Source organism: Magallana gigas, chromosome 10, assembly GCF_963853765.1.
Source record: "Magallana gigas chromosome 10, xbMagGiga1.1, whole genome shotgun sequence".
Lineage (NCBI taxonomy): Eukaryota > Metazoa > Mollusca > Bivalvia > Ostreida > Ostreidae > Magallana > Magallana gigas.
The window spans coordinates 31,942,185-31,965,628 of record NC_088862.1 but is presented as its reverse complement, the minus strand read 5'-3'; the positions used below and the strand labels follow the sequence as shown (position 1 = coordinate 31,965,628).

At 32.3% G+C, this 23,444-nt stretch overlaps 2 protein-coding genes across 2 annotated transcripts in view; both read left to right on the top strand.

Annotated features, from left to right (window-relative positions):
- LOC105330818 (uncharacterized) overlaps positions 1-23,444 on the top strand; it is a 480,842-nt gene that overhangs the window by 310,081 nt on the left and 147,317 nt on the right. The window lies entirely within an intron of this gene.
- On the top strand, positions 135-23,255 carry LOC105325406 (peroxisomal carnitine O-octanoyltransferase). Its single transcript, XM_034453705.2, has 16 exons — positions 135-239; positions 1,858-2,009; positions 2,400-2,524; positions 3,290-3,471; positions 3,802-3,929; positions 5,482-5,687; positions 6,533-6,646; positions 7,517-7,621; positions 8,741-8,824; positions 11,800-11,907; positions 12,134-12,264; positions 12,700-12,823; positions 15,772-15,850; positions 16,705-16,798; positions 19,168-19,287; positions 21,627-23,255. The coding sequence occupies exons 2-16, from the start codon at positions 1,871-1,873 to the stop codon at positions 21,760-21,762; spliced, it is 1,875 nt and encodes a 624-aa protein (XP_034309596.2). The 5' UTR covers positions 135-239; positions 1,858-1,870; the 3' UTR covers positions 21,763-23,255.

The following is a 23,444-nucleotide window of genomic DNA, read 5'->3' as shown; positions in this document are numbered from 1 at the left end:
ACCATTCATTCATTATGAAAAAAATATTTAACGTAGAAGATTGTTCTTGGAAAGAGTTTTAATAAAAAAAATTCTTAGCCTTACGATTTTCTCCATTCTGGTACCTTTTTGGGTCTATTTGGGTAAATCGACGCGCCCTACTTTCGGTTTCAAATATGAAACTTGAATATATTCGATTCCGGTGTCCCAGAGAACTTTGAACCTAAAACGATGGGCAGTGTATACAGGCAGTCATAAAGGTATTGATTGATGAATGTCAAACACAGCTCTTAAACTACACTCGCTTTATTTTATTTTCACAATATGTTTTTCAAAAAATCACGTTTTCGAAGAATTTCCTGCAGTATCCCAAGAACTGAAGAACAGTACAGTAAGCACCAAACCTGCCGAATGAGCCGTAAACAACAGAGCGGCAGGGGTAGTCAGCGGATGCTCGCCAGCGCTCGCCGAAATTCCTAATGCCTGCAACACAAATTTTGGCGAGTGCTGCTGAACCCATACTGATTGATCTAAAGACTAAAAAATGCAGAGCAAAACGCGTTCTATTAGACTATTATTAGAAAGTAAAATTTGTTTTGGTTTTAAACGTATGCATTCTTTGAATATGTATGTCAATCGTTGGTTTTTTTTTCATTGACTATTGTTACAAATGTGATAGAACTGCATTACTTCAACTCAATTACAGCTGAACACCGCTTGTAAATACTTTATAGGCACCTTCACACCGGTATATTAACCATTCAATTTCGTTACACCCGATTGCAAACATGAAATTCATGGCTGATGTGTAGTACCAGTACCCCTCTCTTGGTTTGTGGGTTTTATGCATTTATATATTATTCAATGTGTGTTTTCTGTTTGAAGATAATGCATTGACCTGTTTATTTGATGTTTGTATTCTCCTGGCTTGAAAAAAAAGTGGCTGCATAAAATTTGATAATTTCATTGCGAACGAGTAGCATACACGATGAGGCAAAATGTGCATTCACACAGTTGAGAATTATACTGTAAAGTATTTCAAGACTGTTTTAAAAGTGTTTCCCAGCATAAAAAGAGAAGTATGGCTGACAGTGCCAGCTTACGAGCGGTGCTCAGCTTATGGCTGACAGTGCCTGCTTACGAGCGGTGTTCAGCTTATGGCTGACAGTGCCGGCTTACGAGCGGTGCTCAGCTTATGGCTGACAGTGCCGGTTTACAAGCGGTGCTCAGCTTTAGGCTCAGTGCACCAGGAATCAGTTAGTTTGTATTGAAAAAATGCTTTAAATACCTTTCTCTTTGAACATCAATAGTTGTGTTATTTTTTGCCCTATACAACAGAATGAATGGTGTCTATACTGTAGATTCCTTATTTTATGCAACTCAACCTTTTTCCATCAAAAGCTTTCCGCAAGAACATAAAATCAAGAATGCCAAACTTTTACCAAAGTGTCATGTAGTTTAACTATGTTCCAAAAAATGTGCAAGATTTTAAAATTCATGAGATGTACGTGCTTCTCGAAGTCTTACTCGGATATTAATTCTTTGCATGTTATTAGGAATCTACAGTATTTGCTTTGCAAGCTAAATGAAAATACTATATGACCAAAATTTAACGTACAATACCATACAATTACAAAATTTTATTTTCTACTAAGAAAATATGAAAAAATCTCAGATCTTAAGAAAATATGGAAAAATCTCAGATCTTGAAAGTTTATTTACATTCATGCAGAATCAACAATTTAAAAAAAAAACATGCATGTACGTATCAAAATTTAAACATCAGTAGGGGAAATATTCAATCATAAAGAATACGCTAAACGTGCCAGGACCTGCTCCCAAAGCTTCATCTATTAACTTATTTCATTTGATTTGTAGTTCAAAAAAAAAGATGAACGACACTCAAAACATTCCGGATCCTGATCTGCTTTTTGCGTCAGACAATGAAAAGACTTTTAGCTCGGACGAATCACTACCATCTTTGCCCGTCCCTGATCTACAACACACATTACAGAGATACTTGGACTCAGGTGTATATACTTTTATTCTTAATATTGGTTTTGGAATGTGCAAATGTAAAAGGAAAAAAATTCCATTCTATAAATCATTAAAATTCAACATTTTTAAAATCTGGGCCAATAAAAAAAATACAGTAAAACACGGTTATAGCGAACAGGCTTATAATGGATTGACGCTTACAGCGAAGTGAATTTCATTCCCCAAGTCTCTATTCCATGTTGTAAACTTGACGGATATAACGAATTACGCTTATAACGAAGTTAAATTGGCCGTCCCTGGGACTTCGTTATAAGCGTGTTTTACTGTATTGCCTTGAGATAAAGGTAATAGCAAGTTCCAACTGAGCTAATTTGAATGCTGCATGATTTTTAACAATTTTATTTCTTTTTTTTTTTGAAAAGTTAAACCACATGTCACGGATGAAGAGTATCGACAAACAGAGTTCATAGTTCAACAGTTTGCATCAGGTGTTGGAAAAGAACTCCATAAAAAACTGGTAGAGAAAGCGAGTAAGGAGAGGAATTGGGTAAGACAAACAAATAAGTTAAGGTATCCAATCCATATTGGAACCTTATTTTCTAACTTAATTAAGGTCTTTGAGGACAAGAAAATTTTTAAAAAATGAAAAAAAGGAATACTAAGAACATCAATAAATGCTTTGATGTGGGTACTGTAGACGTATTATATTTGGCGTGTATGATATTTTGTGGAAATTAGTTTTTGAACTAGTTGGCGTGGATTTGAACTAGCGTATTCCTGAATGTGACTATTTTTATACATATATGCTTGGCATTTAGCTGTGTACTTGATTTAGCGGAAGCCGCATTCCGCCAAAAGCGCTAAATAGAATACACAGCCAAATATAGTACGTTTACAGTATATATTTGATAATGCATGTGCAGGGTGTTGTTGCTCAGGGCATAAACCTCATCTCTAGTTAGTCTGACACTATACTTCTGTAAGCTTAAGCCATTTTATGAAAACCATCTGCAATCTATGGCCATCTTAAATATAGGTCCTAACCGAAGTTTTATCATCAATAAGTTGAGACTTTTTGAGGTACATGTATATGAACATTTTTGTCTAGCGCTGCATAAAAAAAACGGACATTAATCATGACTTACTCAATTCATAGTTAATTAAGTACTATTTGATAAAGTTCATACAAGGTCTTTTATCCTGTCGTTTGATCAGTGTACAATATCCTCAATATTGTGAGCATTGTCTTTACATTCATTCTTTGTTCTTTTTTCAGATTTTATAGTAGTAATTATAATCTTTTTTTTATCAGCTGGAGAAATGGTGGGAAGAAAAAGGCTATCTAGAGCTAGGAATTCCTATGGTGCCATATATGAATTTGATTGGTCCAGGACCTTATGTCAATCATTTCTGGACTCCTCAGAGAGGAACTCAGTTAGAGAGGGCAGGGATTGTTCTACACTATGTCACTCAATTCTGGAAACTCATTAGAAGGTAAACAAATCAAAGTACTCTCTGTCTCTCTCTGTGTGTGTGTGTGTCTCTCTCTCTCTCTCTCTCTCTCTCTCTCTCTCTCTCTCTCTCTCTCTCTCTCTCTCTCTGTGTCTGTCTGTCTGTGCTCTCTCTCTCTCCAAAGATTTGTTAGCAGCTGATTGCTCGCCATTTCTTCCATGCATTGTCTCAAAATTACATTGGTTGTTGTTGTCAGTTCTTTAAAATATTCAACCATTCAGCATAGATTCATGTCATCAGACCCTTTGTTTTTCAATGGTACCGAGTTTGAAGACACATTTTATTGTACAGCCCTCATGTTTTGCTTTGCAGTGAGAAACTGAAAGTGGAAGTAGACAACAAAGGTAGAAAGATGTGCATGAACCAGATGAGGAGAGCTTTCTCCACCTGTCGGGTGCCAGGCGTGTTCAGGGACCAGCTCCTCAGTCACTTCAAGACAGGTACAGCAAGTTTACCTATGTAAGGTTGATACAGTTGAACTTTGATATCTCGAACACTGATATCTTGAATACAATGGATATGTCGAAGTTAATTTTAAGTCCCAACCACTTATTTTTTAAGGATTTTACCCTCAATATCTTGAATACTCTGATATCTTGAAGTTTTTAAACAGTCCCATCTATTTTGAGATAACGGAGTTTGACTGTACATTGTAACAGGTGGTCTCAAATGTAGGCAGAAACAAGGGTCCTTTGTCCTACATTTCTTAGGAAGTTTCATGTCAGATGCATTTTATACAAATGACTAATTAAATGTTACACTACACATACAGTCAAAAATACTTGATGACAATTTCCATGTCTTCCATAAAATTTCAAATTCATTTATTTTCCTAATAGACATTTGTTTGAAACATCTCATTAATGGTTAGACTCAGTGATGACAATGTGCAATAAGAACTTGTTTATCTTTAATTGGTCTATGATAGCAATTAAGACATTGCTTAATTATGTTCTTTCGGATGAGGTCTGCAAAATATTTTTTTTCTTAACCTTACCATAAGGAAAATCAACCAGAATCAAATTAAGTCTTAAATATTATCTTTTACTAGAAGGCAGGTTGATCAATTTCAGGTAGAAGGAAATTAAAGCAGACCGTGTTTTTTTTTCAGCTGGTACCTTGATTATATATTACATTGTTTGATCTGAATTCCAGATGAATGAAAAGCAGTTTTGTTGCTTCAGTACCTTGATTATACCTTGATTATATTTGGTTATTTACTGTAAAAGTTGTTATTTAGGCATGGGGAAATTTTACACTAGTTAATACCCAGTAAGGGTACATCTTTGTAAAAGAAACCTGCACATTATAGAGAGGTTGAGATTTCAAACGTGTACGTGAACTAGGGGAATCACCTAAATTCTTTGCGTATTACGTCATCAGTTTTTGTGACAACATGGTTTCTACATGTTCTCTAAACTTGTAGAGTGTCGTCTACACGTAATTACAAACGTGTAGCTTTTTACAACAAATAAAATCTTATTGATGAGTGAATGTATTCTTGTGATACATTATATAGATTTTTAAAATTCATTTGCATGAAAATTGATAAGAAATTTACCATTTATTTGGAATTAACTAAATAAATTCATGTCACAAAACTGCGTCAATTTACGTACACATTTATATCCTACAAGTTAAGAAATCTCAACTGATAAATTACCAAAACATGTACGTGTACGTGTAGTTTTACCTGTACACGTTTAAAATCTCAACCTCTCTATTGTAAAAAACGCAAAACTTAAGTATTGTTAATCATGCATCCGCATACTTCAGAAAATGCCTCCTTAAACACCAGCAGAAATATTAACCACTTTTTCAGTCTTGAATTAACAATATAAAAGAAAGCAGTTAATTCAAATAAAAAAAAACACCTCTCAGTTTGTTGGTTCAGAATCTTGATTTTGTTAAGTTAGTACTTGTTAAGGCAATTCAAATTGAATAAGACCAGTTTGTTTTGTCAGTACCTTAATTATGTTGAGTTATTTTTAGAATCGGAGGGTCAGACACCGGTCCATGCTGTTGTATTGTACAAGGGGCGGATGTTCAGTGTAGACATGGTGGACGACCAGGAGGAACCCCTGAGGCCCCCTGAAATCCAGCATCAGCTGACCCAGATAAAAGAGCAACGTGACAGGGAGCCCCCAGGGATAGGGTTAGGGGCACTCACAGGGGAAACCAGAAAAAAATGGGCTGAGGTTAGTGCAGGTTTTTTTTTTAGCCCTGTCATCACCAGCATTTTTGACATTGCTCAATTCTGTTCTCAACTCAAATTCTTAAAAATGAAAAGTGTATACAAATGAGGTAAAACCTCAGGTTTGAGGCTGAGGTTGAGGAAGTTAAAATATTAAAGGTTGGTGATGGCAAGCATGGACCTGGTATCCTCAGTATTTCATGCACTGTTTTACACTTAATGTCAATATTTAGATTGATGACTGTCTTTGATTAAATTTTGATTGAATAATAATGCAGAATTTTATTATTATTTATTTCAACTTTGACCCATAGGCCCATCAGTATTGTACACAATTATAAACATATGCGAGGCACACAAAATGCGAAGCCAGTAGGCTGCAGAAATAAAGAGGATTAAATCCCTTTGTTTTTTTTTAAGATTATGGAAATATGATAATGTCATTTTTTGATGCCAAATTATTGATAAAATTTCAGTGGAACAACAAAATAATGAATCTTAAAAACTTAGTCATTAGATGTGCAGCTTTAAAATTTATATTATATTTAAGTGGGATAAAATCTGAAAAACAATTTTTGAAAAAGAAGTCAGACAAAATTTCTTAATATCTGCCTTGACACATTTCCAACCAGACAGATAAAGACATGATTTTAAACTTTATCAAAAGGTGATGTTATCGTATTTTACATTATTTAATACCAGGTATGTTTTAAACATGTGACTTGTATTTTTTTCTTGGTTTTGTAGACATTTTTCTACACTGGAGCAGGTGTTAATAAGTCTACTACAGAAACTTAAGAATTAGGTTTTGTATTAGAACATATATGTTGATAACTTTACTTTTGGTAGATGAGAAGCAGACTAAGTGCCCTACACCCAGAAAACTTCCACAACTTGAAGAAGATAGAAACAAGTCTGTTCACAGTCTCTCTTGATGAAACAGAACCACAAAACAACTCAGAGGCAAGTCTGCTACAGGACACTGTACTGTCAAACCTTGTTGTCTCAAATTTGATTGGATATGGAAAGTACATGTAGCTTTGCAATATCCAAGGAATAGAGATGTCGAGAATGAAAAACATTATAAAATTAGCAATGTACATGTTTATGCATGGCATTGATTTCGATGTTTTAAGTATAAGAAGATACAACTACAGTATGATTGTTAAAATATAATGTTAAATTGCATCCAGATTATTTCAAAGATTTAAGTGAAAACAAGCATTATGTATGAATTTAAAATTTGCTACATTAGGCTGTCCTTAAAAAAAGTTTGTTTGGAATTGCTGCCTGGAAGTTTCTGAACCAAAGGAGGGACAGAAGGCTTTATTTGTTTTTCAAACTTGAAGTTTTTGCTGATTAAGAATAGGTTATAAAAATAAAATTTTCCATATAGAAAAAAGTTTTTAATTTTTTGCTTAAAAAAAAAAAGAATTATTGGCAGGGGGTATTTAAAGGAGGCGAGAGGCAAAAATCCAAACAAAAATTAATTTCATTTTCAATTGGCTTTAAATGGAGTTTTAGTCATTTTGATACCAGACCAAATGATAATATTTTCCACAAGATAAAGAATCTTAAAAACTTGGTCATTAGATGTGCAGCTTTAAAATTCATGTAAGTGGAATAAAATCTGAAATACAATTTTTGAAAAGAAATTCATTTTATCTCAAGTCATACAAACTTTCTTAATATCTGCCCTGACACATTTGCAACCAGAATGATAAAGACACTTTAAAATGACTTTAAACTTTATCAAAAGGTGATGTTATTGTATTTTATATTATTCAATACAAGGTATGTTTATGAACATGTATTTTTTTCTTGGTTTTGTAGACATTTTTCTACACTGGAGCAGGCATAAATACCAAAGACAGATGGTTTGACAAGAGTGTTAATCATATCTTCTATCGTAATGGCATATGCGGTTGTAACTGTGATGTAAGTGTTTTTTTTCAATGTTAATGCCAAGTACTCATGGTTTCTGTACATACGTTTAATATCATCATTAAGAGGGCTAGATGGTTTTGAGCATTTTTTATCAATCTCCTTAAGTAGAAGAGCTCTACATAAAGATATAGAAAATTTTAAAGCTGAACTATTTGGATATTTTACTTAATGATAGTTTATGGCCAAAGAAATCATACCTGATATTAAAGTAAGTAGTTGACCACCAAGCCTCCTTAAGAGGGCTTCATAGTCGTTGCCATTTTTAGGCTGTATTGATCTCCTTTAGAAGAAGAGCTCTATATAAAAAACCTAGGAAATTACCTTAATTCAAAAGGTAAAATATTTGGTCTTTTTCTTTAGCTAACAAGTCGTGTATAAAAAATTTTGGTACTAAATAGGTGTTGTGGATCTCGTTTTTCCCGTAGATCTGATGGTTAATTTGTTGACTATCCAGCCTCTCTAAGAGAACATAGACATGATTTTAACTGAAATCTTGAATGTTTTTTTGGACTTTTTTATTTGTCTTAAATGGTTAAAATGGGATTTCTAATGCTTGATTAAGGTGCCCCACTACGCCTTGAAATAGTTTCTCAAATCAGCAGAAAATTACTTGATTATGATAGAAAGCATGATGGATTAGAAGTATATGTGTCAAATAGGTGAAAAAATGTCCAATTTTAGATAAAAAATGATATTTTTAAAAAATGTCATTCATTTAACATGAACAAAAGTCCCAGGCGGATTCGAACTCATGACCTGCGGCTCACAAGCCTGATACTTTAACCACTAAGCTATTATGATATACATGTACATCAGAATCGATTGATACATACAGTTTAACAAAACGTTTAAATCACCATCTTGTGACGTAGTGTCTTAAAAAGTATAAGTCTCGGTGTAGTGAAGTACCTTAAAATGTTAATGGCGTAAGATTTTTGCATTGACTCACAAGTGAGATACAGTTTTTGAAAACCTTGATTATTAAATCTAGGAGTCTGGGGCTATATATTGTTTACATGTACCAAGGGTTAAAAATGGTGAATTTTTATTTTAAAAATGAAATATTGTTTTTTCTTTTCCAAAAAAATTATTTTTGAACACTGTTTTCAGCATGCTCCATATGATGGCATGGTCATGATTTCAAGTACCTTCTACATCGACCTTAATGTACAGAGGTCAAAAGGAAAATGGCAGGTAAATTCACTCACTAAATTTGAAGCTCAATGTTATCCTCCTTGAACGTGTAATATTTTGTTTTCTTAATTAAAACATATGCCATTAAATAAGTAGATTTCTTAATGCTGTGGTATTAAGAAAGAATTCTTATCTTATATGCTATTTATCAATCAAATTATGTGAGATTTGAATGTTTTGGTATACAGGACTGCGAACGATAACATTATCTAGCCGCCTAACTAAAAGTCATTTTTTGAAAGTTGTCTAATTAAAGTTAATTTTTTATAATAATGTAAACATTTATGTATATTTTCATTAAATATAAATGATTTGGTCAAACAAAGCGAGGTAACTTTGTATTTTTGGTTAAAATAGCTAATTTCATAATAGAAAATAACGGAAATGTTTTTTAAAACATCTTTCCCCCCCCCCCCCCCCCCTGTAAAACAAAAATTCCTTTTGAGGGGTTTTAATTATTGTTATGTAGCATATTTTTACCAAAGGGTTTGTTGTTTCACGGGGGGGAACATATGTCTACAGACCGAAATACATTCCAAAAAAAGAATTTTGCTTTGTAAATTTTCGAAAACTTATTAACAGATATGAATTAAAATGAAATTTTACTTTAATACATATCATAAGTATGTTAATATTAAGTTTTTATGCACATATTGGCCGCTAAATAAAATTTTCCTCACTCATAAAGACCGATGTCAATGAAATTTTTTTTAGACCCCGCGTTAGCAAAACTTTTGTTTAAAAATAAATAATTTTATTACAAATTTTGTTTTGATATAAATTGATTAGGATTTTATTATACTTTTAAGTAGAAAACTTAGTTTTTGAATATCTGACAGAAATTCCGAAATATTTGGTGTAAAATGTAGGCGGGAAACGGGCGTTAGCGTTCGCAGTTCTTAAAGATTTTATGACATTTTGTTATAGAAAGGTTAACAAAATTAAATAAATGGCATTATAAGGTTGTTAGGAAAGTCTGTGTTAAAGAATCACAACACAATAGAAAGGGATTGGCAAATGATATTTAACCATGGGCAAACTGGCTGAAATTTCATAAGTTTCATGAATATTTTATGCTCTGTTCTGATTGGGGCCTTTTCAACTTTGTATTGGGAATCTCATCATTTTTGATAATACTAGCATGTACTTAAGGAAGGAATCTTCTCATTATCAAACATACTTCTTATAATAAGAAATTCATGAAATTTTGACACAGTCAACGTATCATATTACCAAATGATACTACCAGTTTAATCAAATTTGACCTATTTGTTTTCGAATAAACCTTTATATCCTTTTTCCTCAACGTAAAAGATGATAAAAATAAGTGTAGCTTTTTGTAGTTCTGTAGACATTTGTTTAAAGGGACATGGTCACGATTTTGGTCAAATTTTGTTTTTCTGTTTTTATTATATGCAATGCTTTAGGAATGCATTTCTAATGATCAAATGAAATTTGTGTGCCAGTCGTTGAGTTTTGAGCAAGATACAGGGCTTATATTTCTTCGTCATGTAAACAAGGCTCGTGCCCTGTTTTTGTTTACATAGGGTTAATATACCAGTACAAAATCTTGTTTAAAGCTGGTTTGTCTATCTTAATATTCATTTTAAGCATAAATAGACAGTTCCTAAAGATTAACACATTCATTTTAGGTCTAAAACTGGAATTCTTACTTCAACATTCAAAATGTAAACAAACGCTTTGTTTACATAGCGAAGAATTGTAAGTTCTGTCACTCGCTTACGACTCATCAATGGCACTCAAATTTTGGTTGCCTATTAAACATGCCTTACAGAAGCATTGTAATTAAAAACATCAAAATCGAAAAAACAATTTTTGACCAAAATCGTGACCATGCCCCTTTAAGATTTGAAGATTATATTCTTCAATGAAATGATGGAATATCAGAATGTCTATCAGCTTTTACTATTAAATTGGAATAAATATTTATACTAAAATTGATATAATTGCTTAGCCCGTATTTCCTCTAATTTTCTAAAATTTTGAAGAAATTTTGATTATTTTTTTATTCTGCCTTCCAATAATATAATATTTCTAATTTTTATGTATAATGAAGACTTTATATAAAGATATAAATTGACAGAAAAGCTAATATATTGACCATTTAATAAGAGAGAAAAACTGATTTTAGTGATTTTTTCCACAAAAATCAATGTATAGAATATGCACTTTAAAAAGCTTATAAAAAATGTAACTTGATAGGCAAATCATATTTTAAAAGCATATTCTGAAACCCAAGTATCATATCATTAGTCCACATTACTAAAAAAATCCAACATTAATGTTATTGTTAATAAAATGCTAATCTGCAGCAATTCTGAATTGCGAAACATGTGATATTTTCCTCAGCCAGTATTACGCCAGAAATATAGTCCTTGTTAGATTCTAAACATTGATTAGTTTTGCTATGCCAAGTTGTATGATAATAAAAAAGAAATAATTGATTTGCTATGCCAAGTTGTATGATAATAAAAAAGAAAGAAAAATATACTATTTTGATTTCCTTTCATCTTAATTTAATAACAATTAATCAAATTTACGTTTGACAAGTCGAAAACCAGAAAAGACTCCTTCCTTAAACCCCCCCCCCCCCCCCCCACATTATTTTCATAACATTGGCATTGTTTAAATGCACAAGTCACAGGATAAACCTCTATCATTCAAAGTTACTCAAAGGTAACAGATGGCATAGCTCTGCCATTGAGATACATGTACCTTTCAGTTTCTTGACATTCAAGTTATCTGTACAAAAAAACCTAACAACTTAATGGCACTTGTTATTCTGGTGAATAATATAAGCGATTAAGTTGCAATTCATCATTGCTGATTTGAAAAGAAAGACTATTTAAAACACCAAGTAAATTTCAGCAAGTTTTACTGCACTGTTAGTAAGCATATACTGGACTTGAACTTCCAATGATATTGCTTACCATTTTGTCATCTATTTCATTCAGGGTTCTATGGAAATTCGAAATCTATCAAAGCCCACAGAATTAAAATTCCATGTGGATAGCGTGATTCTTGAGGCCATTCTAGCTGCTGAGAAGTTCTTTTTAAGCAATGTTTGTATTGAATTTTACAAAGTATGCCAACCTAGAAATATTTGATATTGATTTTTCTTAAGAGTCAAACAAATGAATTAAGATCTGAATGAAAGTGATATAACCAAGATTCCATTGTAAAATGTTGTTCTTCGCAAAGATGAAGTGGAGTAAAAATGTGTATATGCTGTATTTTTGTAACAGTGGATTAAAGATAAGAAACTGATATGTGAACTTAAATTTGTAGGCAAGCCTTTTATCATGCAATACATTCAAATACACAAAGTATGGCAAGAAAGCTTTGAGGAAACACAAACTTCACCCAGACACCCATATTCAGCTGGTTCTACAATATGCATACTACAAAACCCACGGAAAGTAAGAAATTCTAGTTTTAATTGAAGTAACTATATGTAGTATAGTTACTGTAGATTACTAATTGATTTATAGAAAAATTAATTTTTGCACATTTTTGGGCCTGTTTTGCTAAATTTAAATGATTTTTTTTTTTACTTTCGTTAACCTCACTACTTTGCTTTTTACCATGTCTTTAACCAATTAGCTGCTGTTTATGTAATATTTTAAGACAATACATGTACCTTCAATAAGTTTCTCTTGTATATAAGACATCCATTTTGTCTGTATTTCAGGACCATCAGTACCTCAAATTTTTCTGTATTTTAACTAAATCAGCAATTATACATGTATCACCGTATCCCCAATGGATGAACCTGATTAATCAGTCAACTGAAAAGTGACTGAAAGATAAATGAAAGGTGAATAAATAATTTAATTTTCTTCTGTCTTTAACAGACCAGCCCCTGTCTATGAAACAGCCACAACCAGAAAGTTTTATCATGGCAGGACAGAGACTTTGAGGTCGTGCACAGTGGAAGCAGTCGAGTTTTGCAAAGCCATGTGTGACCCCAAGACATCAGTAAGTCTTCTATGTTAATTTGTTGTTTGATTGGTTGAGATGAATCTTTGATATATTTCTGGATAGCTTAGCTTGGCTAGATTAATCTTTGGTATCTTTCTGGATAGCTTAGCTTGACTAGATGAATCTTTGGTATCTCTCTGGATAGCTTAGCTTGGCTTGATGAATCTTTGGTATCTTTCTGGATAGGTTAGCTTGGCTTGATGAATCTTTGGTATCTTTCAGGATAGCTTAGCTTGACTAAATGAATGTTTGGTATCTTTCTGGATAGCTTAGCTTGACTAGATGGATCTTTGGTATCTTTCTGGATAGCTTAGCTTGACAAGATGAATCTTTGGTATCGTTCTGGATAGCCTAGCTTGACTAGATGAATCTTTGGTATCTTTCTGGATAGCTTAGCTTGACTAGATGAATCTTTGGTATCTCTCTGGAAAGCTTAGCTTGACTAAATGAATCTTTTGTATCTTTCTGGATAGCTTAGCTTGACTAAATGAATCTTTGGTATCTTTCTGGATAGCTTAGCTTGACTAGATGAATCTTTGGTATCTTTCTGGATAGCTTAGCTTGACTAGATGAATCTTTGGTATCTTTTTGGATAGCTTGACTAAATGAATCTTTGGTATCTCTCTGGATAGCTTAGCTTGACTAGATGAATCTTTGGTATCTTTTTGGATAGCTTGACTAAATGAATCTTTGGTATCTCTCTGGATAGCTTAGCTTGACTAGATGAATCTTTGGTATCTTTTTGGATAGCTTGACTAAATGAATCTTTGGTATCTCTCTGGATAGCTTAGCTTGACTAAATGAATCTTTGGTATCTCTCTGGATAGCTTAGCTTGACTAGATGAATCTTTGGTATCTTTTTGGATAGCTTGACTAAATGAATCTTTGGTATCTTTCTGGATAGCTTAGCTTGACTAAATGAATCTTTGGTATCTCTCTGGATAGCTTAGCTTGAATAAATGAATCTTTGGTATCTCTCTGGATAGCTTAGCTTGACTAAATGAATCTTTGGTATCTTTCTGGATAGCTTAGCTTGACTAGATGAATATTTGGTATCTTTCTGGATAGCTTAGCTTGACTAGATGAATCTTTGGTATCTTTCTGGATAGCTTAGCTTGACTAGATGAATCTTTGGTATCTTTCTGGATAGCTTAGCTTGACTAGATGAATATTTGGTATCTTTGTGGATAGCTTGACTAAATGAATCTTTGGTATCTTTCTGGATAGCTTAGCTTGACTAGATGAATCTTTGGTATCTCTCTGGATAGCTTAGCTTGACTAGATGAATCTTTGGTATCTTTTTGGATAGCTTGACTAAATGAATCTTTGGTATCTCTCTGGATAGCTTAGCTTGACTAGATGAATCTTTGGTATCTTTTTGGATAGCTTGACTAAATGAATCTTTGGTATCTCTCTGGATAGCCTAGCTGGGCTAGATGACTCTTTGGTATCTTTTTGGATAGCTTGACTAAATGAATCTTTGGTATCTTTCTGGATAGCTTAGCTTGACTAGATGAATCTTTGTTATCTTTTTGGATAGCTTGACTAAATGAATCTTTGGTATCTCTCTGGATAGCTTAGCTTGACTAGATGAATCTTTGGTATCTTTTTGGATAGCTTGACTAAATGAATCTTTGGTATCTCTCTGGATAGCTTAGCTTGACTAGATGAATCTTTGGTATCTTTTTGGATAGCTTGACTAAATGAATCTTTGGTATCTCTCTGGATAGCTTAGCTTGACTAAATGAATCTTTGGTATCTCTCTGGATAGCCTAGTTTGACTAGATTAATTTGGTATCTTTCTGGATAGCTTAGCTTGGATAGATGGATCTTTTATATCTGTCTGGATAGTTTAGCTTGGCTAGATGAATCTTTGTTATCTTTCTGGATAGCTTAGCTTGGCTAGATGGATCTTTTATATCTGTTTGGATAGTTTAGCTTGGCTAGATGAATCTTTGTTATCTTTCTGGATAGCTTAGCTTGGCTAGATGGATCTATTATCTCTCTCGGTTTGGTTAGCTTGGCTAGATGGATCTTTGGTATCTTTCTGGATAGCTTATTTTAATGGGCTAAATGGATCTTTTACTTTTGGCTTGATAGGCTCTGATTATAGTAACCTTTAAATTCTTGCATCTTCATTTGCAAGTCTTTTGAATAGCACACATCCCATTATATGAGATTTAATACTTTAAAATGAATATACATTATGTACTTCTTCAAATATACTTAGAATAAGGCTAGATGGTCATGGCAATTTTTAGAGTTCACTGATATGATTGAAAAGAAGAGCTCTATATAAAACTATAGGAAACTTTTGAATCTAAATTATTTGAAATTTTTCTGACTTTGGCTAAATATATCATAAATAATATCATAAACAATGTAAAAAATTAAACTAAACATGGGAGACCTGTTGATAATAATGTGGATAAAAGTACATTATTTACAATAAAACACTTTTATTTGCTTAGAATTTTCAAATTCTGATACTATGACTTGAAAACTTCTTTATATCTATACCTGCTTTACTCATTAAAGTTTTAAGCCATCTTGAAATAGTGTCCCTACATACTCTGTTATGAGGTTTCCCATAACTAACAAACAGATATGTACAATCTTTTCTATCAATACTTGTCCTCTTCAGATAATCTTTTAATACAGGATTCACACATAATCTTCCATCTGGAGGACAAGCTCTCAGTTCTAAATACTTTGTATGACACCCAGGTCTATCCGGCTTCAAAAGACCTTTATACTGTAACTTATATACATTGCTACTTTTCTCAATTCCATCTATACTCAATAAATGTAAGAATTGACACATAGCAGCATACATAATTTTAAAGACAAATCTTTTGACGACGAATGTTTTCAAGGTGATAATGTGAAGATTATATCTAGTTGATCCTGAAGATGGTTTACAATATTGATATTTTGCTTATCAGGTTCAGGAGAGAAAAATGACATATCTAAAAGCAGCCAATCGACACAACAAATTAATGGAAGAGGCCAAAGAGCTGCAAGGTAATGTTACACATACATTAAACAAACTTTGATGAAATGAAGAACATTTTTTTTTTTTGGTGAGAGAACTTTATACATCTGTCACTGAAAAAAATACTATTATTTTACCTGTACAAATTCAAAGGTTGTGCTCTTCTATGGCATTTGAAATACTGTAGAATCATAAGAATTCGTGGTGGCTCAATTTCCGTGGCATTCGTGGGTAGCCCTCCCCCACGAATTTACATCCTCAACGAAAACAAATTTAGAAAGAGTTATCTTTGTTACTGAAACTGAAAACCGGCGCATCCATGAAATTACATCCCCACGAATAAGCAAAAAATCCACAATCCGCGAAAATTGGCCCCCACGAATTTGAATGATTCCACAGTAGTCATCTAAAATTAAAAAAACATGTTTTGGAAAAAAAGTAATAACACTAAATAAATCAGAGATCCTAAGCTGTGAAATCAAAATATTTAACTAAATATAACAGATATATACATGGAGTAAGTAATCAGAGATCCTAAGCTGTGAAATCAAGACATTTAGCTAAATATAACAGATATAATTATACATGGAGTAACTGATTCTTTTCCCAAGTTTTTGATGATGTGTTTCTTTTTTAATTTCTCCGAGATTTCTCATTTTGTAGTTTTCATAATGTAAGCAATTTCAAAGGAAATATTTTAACCCATGCAGGAAAAATACTTGGTAAATCTTTACCAAAATGAATCATAAGAGCTAAAAATAAAAGTCAGAATGAGAACCTTTTTATGGGCTTACCGGCAATTTTTTAAATTTCATGATAATTCATTCGTTGTGCAATCAAACTACTGCATGTTTATGTTTACCATTCAATTTTATTAAAACAGGTTGTGACAGGCATTTACTTGGCCTAGCAACAATAGCAGAAGAACTGGGTCTACCAAAACCACTGCTTTACCAGGACAAGTCTTTTACTAAAAGGTACTTCTTAATTAATAAAAAGAATATCAGTTGGTACAAAGATGCCAAATTGGTAAAGAAGTAAGTCAATAGAATCATCATCAACATGATCAAACAAACTATTCTACTACAGTTATTGCCGAGATCAAAGAGATGCCGCAGACATTAATTATTCTCCAATATACCACGAATGTCATCAGTAAATGATCAGATCAGAAATACCTATTTGTCTCGCACTGATCATTAAAGGACAACTTCAAACCGTAAATTTTTTCAAAACCATGTCAATTTCATGTGTTAGTTCCAGTCAAAACGATGTGTATTGCCTCAAATGTTTATTTTTAAGAGATCAATGCAGCTGTTCCTAGGACCTCCTTACCACATTTTCACTGCGGGTTTTTACATAAAATATATCACGTGTAGTAGTAATAATCGTATTAAATTGCCCTTAAAATATTAGGAACATGATTCAAAGATATTTTATTAATAAGTGAAGAGTATTAAAAATCCAAAGAAAAATTCTGTCGTCTGCATGTGGTTCCTTTGATCGATACACATGTAAACATTACTAACAAAACCGTTGGGGTTACACGGAACAGCCGTCAAAATGACCCAGGTCGTCTCTCTATAGGAGAAACGATCTGTAGAAATACTGGGCTGTTAGTAGAATAGAAATAAAGTTCTTGTTATCGTGAATGTTGCAGGATAACCTCCTCGGTCTCGAAATGTTGTTTGAAATATAAAAGCCTCGGCTAACGCCTCGGCTTTTATATTTCAAAACAACATTTCTCGACCTCGGAGGTTATTCTGCAACATTCACGAAAACAAGAACTTTATTTCTTAAATCACTTGTCCACGTTTGATTATAAATATCAATCCTATCATGTGTTGTTAAGGTTCATCAAAGTCTTTATTTATTCTCAGCTTGTTAAAATAGATTAATTCAGATGTAAAAAAAAAAGTACTATGAAATGGCCACTTTTCCCTAAAATCAGCTTTATCATGGTGAATGATGTACCTGTCAGAGTGTTCATTTGAACATAACACTTGCTGTATTTACTTCTGTGGCTGGTGCCGGGTGATTTTTAGATCCGTTTAGAGTTTTCCAAGATTGTTACACAATGTGTAGATTTTAAAGTTTAATTTGAAATATTTCAGGGCGGGATTCTCTCTTAAGAAAAATTACTTATTTATATTTACATCCACCAAGCATAATTTCTTCTATTTCTTACGGAAACTTATAGTTAATTCATAGCTCTATAGAAACAGCCAGACTGAAATCTACACGCCCTATTTATCGATTGGTCGAAATCTACAGCGGCTGAAAGTGACAGTACTGAAACTGACACGCCCAGTTTATCGATTGGTCTGAACCTACAGCGACCTAAGTAAAATCCCGGACTGCACGAAATAATCATGACGATGCCAGACTCAAAGTCTCACAAGAGACGATTTCGCTGTTTTTTAGCTATCGTACTTATGTACACTAAAAGTAATTTAGTGAGTTTTACTGACTTTTCATAATCTGTTTATTAATAAGTTAAAGAAAGATGTTAATATAAACAATAAAATGCTTTCTTTGATGATTCATGCGGGTTATGAAGGCAGCGTTCATTGCAGAAAAAAAATTACATAACCCGCTAACGCCTGCTTATTTCCTGCAATGTCGCTACCTTCAAATCCCGAATGAATCACTAAAGAAAGCATTTTATTGTTTAAATAACGCACATTTGGGTATGATCACACATGCAAGTATAGGTATTAATGTAGTTACAAATACAAAGTCAGTTTAACTTGTTTTTAAGCAGTTTTTCTACAATAAGTACAGATGTGTGTTAGAGACAAATTGACTCAAAGATCAAGGTCAGGGTGTTCGTAAATGCTATTTTGTGAATTAAATAGTTTTACAATTTATAGAAATCTATTTTTTTCATGTAATATTATGTTAAAGTCTGTGTATGAGCCTACAAATAGAGGATTAAATGACTTGACCTGTATCTATTTGACGTGGTTGTTTAAATGTTTTAATCTTAAAACCGAAGTAATAATTACGGTATTATGTAACACTGAAATAAGATTGATTTATGTTGAACTTTTCAAGGAATGGTTTACGTCGCTGTAGTTATAACTTTTATAAATACGTACTCGATACGATTTCAACTATCGTCAACATTATTTTTAAAGCTATTCTTAGGCATATTATTTGGGAGGGGGAGGGAGGGGGGAAATGCATAATGCAGCATATGGTCAGTGTTTTTTTAACTCATTTGAGAACAGGTTGTGATTATAATACATGTAGCTCTTAGTAAAATAAAACTAGAGCCGTTAATATATGCTTCAGAAAGAAGTAAATTTTGATGCATGTAGACTCCTTTAATGCTTTTTTGCAGTGGAGGAGGGGGTAACTTTGACCTCTCCACCAGCTTTGTGGGGTACACGCCGGTGTTTGGGGGCGTGGCAGCAATGACCAATGATGGATATGGCTCCTTTTACCACATGGAGGACAAGTAGTAAGTATATCTCTGAGGTGGTTGTTTTGACTTTGTCAGTCCTGATGAAAAATATGATGTTGATGACCCAGAACTGCGACTCAGTCACTTCTAATCTTCTAGACTATCTTACACACAAGACAATTATCAAATTAAGTTGTTTTTCAAAAGAGATGTAGTACATATGTACACTTTTTTGAAAAATTATACTTAAAGTGGTATGGGACACCTCCATAATGTGAAGTACTTCCTATCAAAATAAACAAAATCAAACATAGTGTTAATTTTTTTTCTTTCCAAAAATGGTTTCCGAAAAGCGTAGCGCAATGGATTAGAGCATTAATTATGAATAATTAAGTCATGATTTTGAATTGAGCAGAAGCTTTTATGATTTTTACCTTTCCAAAACATTTAAGGTAATACAAAACAGATAAGCTCAATTTTTCCTATAATTCAATTTTTCTGAAATTTTTATATTTTTTTCTTTGGAATGAAATCTTTAAATACGTAAAATTTGAAAAAAAATCCGACCACACAATTTTGCCCACATCGCCCCAAACCTACCATTGGAATCTCCTTTCAGTGGAGTGTAAAATGAAATAGTCATTGTTATAATTTTCTATGCCATTGAGTAATTTTCAAGATATTAATAATGTTTGTGCTGCTATTTAAACAGGAGACCTTCGTGTTACTTAAAAATACTGAAATAAATTCTAACTGGTAACTTAAGATAATTTTTATGCAATATAATGTAAAACTAGTGCTTGTGAATACTCTTTTAAGACGAAAATTTGCAGCACTTAACGGTATCTAAAAAGAAATGCATAATTCAAATTTGAATGAAATTTAAGAGTGTGATTGGCATAACCCTGTAATTAAAATATATCAAAATAAAGAAAATTTAACCATTGGTTTTAAATTAATTAAGGTTTAAGTATGTTTTACGGAGGAATAAATTGATAAAAATCCTAGATGACGTCATCATATTTGACCTTTGACCTTTTGATATGACCTTGAAATTTGTTTGACATAAAGCTTAAATACTGGCAGTGGTTGTGTCCAAATTTCAGGTCTTTACTTTGAAAAGAACACAAGTTACGCATTTTTAAATGATATAAGGCTAAATTGCACAAAAATCATATGAACACTATCCAAATGTATGTTTCAAAATTATCGAAATACGTTGTATCCTAAATTTATTTCGCCTTGAGTTATTAATGGGTATGGTTTATATTTTTTTCTTAACATAATGGACTGAAATTAATTTTTACATCATATTAAGTCATTATTTTGTGTATTTCAGAAAATATTTCAAATAAATAATTTCAGGGGTGTTTCGTACTACCTTAAAGCAATTTTCGGTCAAATATTGTAAAATTTGAAAATTCTAAACAAGGGATTTTTCTATTATTATTATGACTTTTATATTAAATTAAATAAAAAGTAATAAAAGCATTTAGACCGTGTTAGTTTTGATCATTTTTCAAATGCCAAATGGGTATTATCAACATGTGTGCCATACAAGCTGCTTGGTTCGTTTCAATATAAAATTTCATCCAAGCAAAGAAACTATTTGTATTTGCTTTGAATATTTCTATTTCTCAAAAAGACTGATTCTGCTGCTGTTAGCAGGTAAAAATTTATAACTTTTTAAAAAGTATCTATGGAAAATTATTCGATGTCATAATCGCCATATAGAATTGGTGCTGTAACTCAAGGGTTCATTATAAAAAAAATATATCTTTCTGAATTAAGATGATCAAATCAGAAAATTTGTTGCGATAGCTTTTTGAGAGAGAACAAAGATAAAAGATATAGTTAAACTCTTGTACGGATGTACATGTAGCACACGTTTGGTTATTACAAAGTTTTGGGCTCTAGAACCATTTTAACAAGACCTTGGACTATTGGTTACTATCTTTTTCTTGCTTCAAAACAAGTTAAAATAAGGCTAGTGTCAAGTGAAATATACACAGAATGTGTAGTCTTTGCTCAAAATCCAGCCAAATCTTGATTTCAGCGAGTCAAGAGTCTAATAATGAAATAGAGGGGCTTACAATACTGTTTGACACAACTACACAAAGTCAAAGCTCCCCGTCACATTGCTGTTAGATACAACTACACTAACTCCAAGCTCTTGTTAAAATGGTTCTAGAACATTCATGGCTGAGGCCGTGAAAAACTATGTTATTAAGATATTATGCGGAATTATCGATCGTTAAGAAATATACAGAACGTGTGTAGTGATAATATGTAGGATCTTTAACGTTTTGTAAAAAATAGTCAGATGATTCAGCATGTTTGTAAAAAATCACGGATATCCTTTTTTTATGGGATTTCCAAATGACTTCTGATTTCAGCATAGAGGTAGTGGTTACAACTTGGAAGACCAGCAAGATAGCAAGCTCTGATAAGTTTGCAGAGGAAATTCAGACCTGCTTTGACCAAGTAGGGAGTGTGGTCCTATCAGAATCGAACCTCTCTGCTAAACTTTAACAAATGTTTCACAAGGGTTTGGAGATGGCAAGAAAACAGACAACGTAATCAATGCAATTATGACGAAAATGAGGAATGAGAATGTGTCTATGGAAACTCATTATATACATGTAATGTACCTTAACGTCACCGATCATTATTTTAATCTGTTGATTAAAATTTTAGTTTAATAAAACGTCACGTATTTAGTAACTGGATGAAAGGGATGAAAAAACTGCAGTTTATATACATGTAGACTGATTATCAGTTAAAAGGACACATTGTGATTGATGTTGTTTTAATATTTTTTTAATCTTAGCCTGATTTGCATTTTATTTCATTAAATGAAAAAAACAACTTCGGTAAGATATTATTGATTATGCAATTAATACAATTATGATGAAACTGAGCAGTAAGTTCATGTATTTATTGAAACACTTTATAAAATATACCTCAACATATCCATTCATTATTTCAATCTGCTGAAGAAAAATGAATGCTTGAAAATTTTTGTAATTATATTGTATACATTTTTTCGCGTGTCACATAATTTGCGAAAATGGGGAAAATATGTAGCTTTTATTTTATTTGCGAAGGTCATTTTTTGTCATTTGTGCATTTAAATAGTTTCCTTATAGCAACAGTACCGGATATGATTTTTTCTGAGCTTTGATTATTTTGCGATGTAAAAGTGATTAAAAAAGATCATCATGAAAACTGCCGGATTTACGGTATTTTAATATGTCATATTTTAGTACACAAACAGATTATATACATGAAGACTAATAATCAATTTTAAAGGACACATTGTAAATCATTTTATGATATTTTTTTCATTGTAACCGGATTTGTATTTTATTCATGAAATGAAAAAAATGAATGTACTCTGTGTTAAAAATAATTATTGTTTAATCCCGGTAAAGTATTTGCAATATAGAGGATGTTCCTGGTTGATAATTTTATTTAAACTGATAAGAGCCTTATATTTGATTACTTTCAGAATGTGATACAATTTTTGTTTTGATTTTACATTTTTAAGAGACACTGTTTTTATTATTATTTGATAAGTGTGTATTCTTTTAAAATTATGATTGCATGAATTTTATTGACCCCGTCTTCATTTGTTTACAAGAAATTGTTGTTTGACAATATCCTCAGTGTATATGTACATGTAAATATACAACAATCCAATGCAACTATAAATTTGTTAATAGATTTCTTAACATATCAGAAGAGCTTTCTTTTTGGGTAACATTTACCATATTGATTCTCTGACTTGCAACTCTTATTTGCATCTTGGTCCACGCATCGTAAAATCAGCCACAAATATAATTTTATATCACTCTGTTAGTTTTGTGATTTATGTTATATTTTTATGTATTAATGATTAAAAATAACAAATGATATGGTACCTTATTATATTGAAATGTATCTTAAATTAATATTACTAGAGCCAGTTATTTTGAAGGATAACCTTATACCGGTATTGTCAATTGACCATTTGACAATTTATATCATAACTATATTGTAATGTATTTTAAATTGAAATATTACTAGAGCCAGTAATTTTGAAGCTTAACCTTATACCGGTATTGTCGATTGACCATGCGACAATTTATATCAGTACGACTATCTATACATGCATATACTTGGCTTGTTATGAATAATCTTAAAATACCTTCTTACCCTCACTCTACATCATT

What these genes read in the sequence shown, in the direction of transcription:
- LOC105325406 (XM_034453705.2), top strand. Translation starts at nt 1,871, where the DNA reads ATGAACGACACTCAAAACATTCCGGATCCTGATCTGCTTTTTGCGTCA. An exon ending in CGAGTAAGGAGAGGAATTGG is followed by an intron (nt 2,525 to 3,289) that starts GTAAGACAAACA and finishes TTTTTTTATCAG; the next exon opens with CTGGAGAAATGGTGGGAAGA. An exon ending in TACTACAAAACCCACGGAAA is followed by an intron (nt 12,265 to 12,699) that starts GTAAGAAATTCT and finishes TGTCTTTAACAG; the next exon opens with ACCAGCCCCTGTCTATGAAA.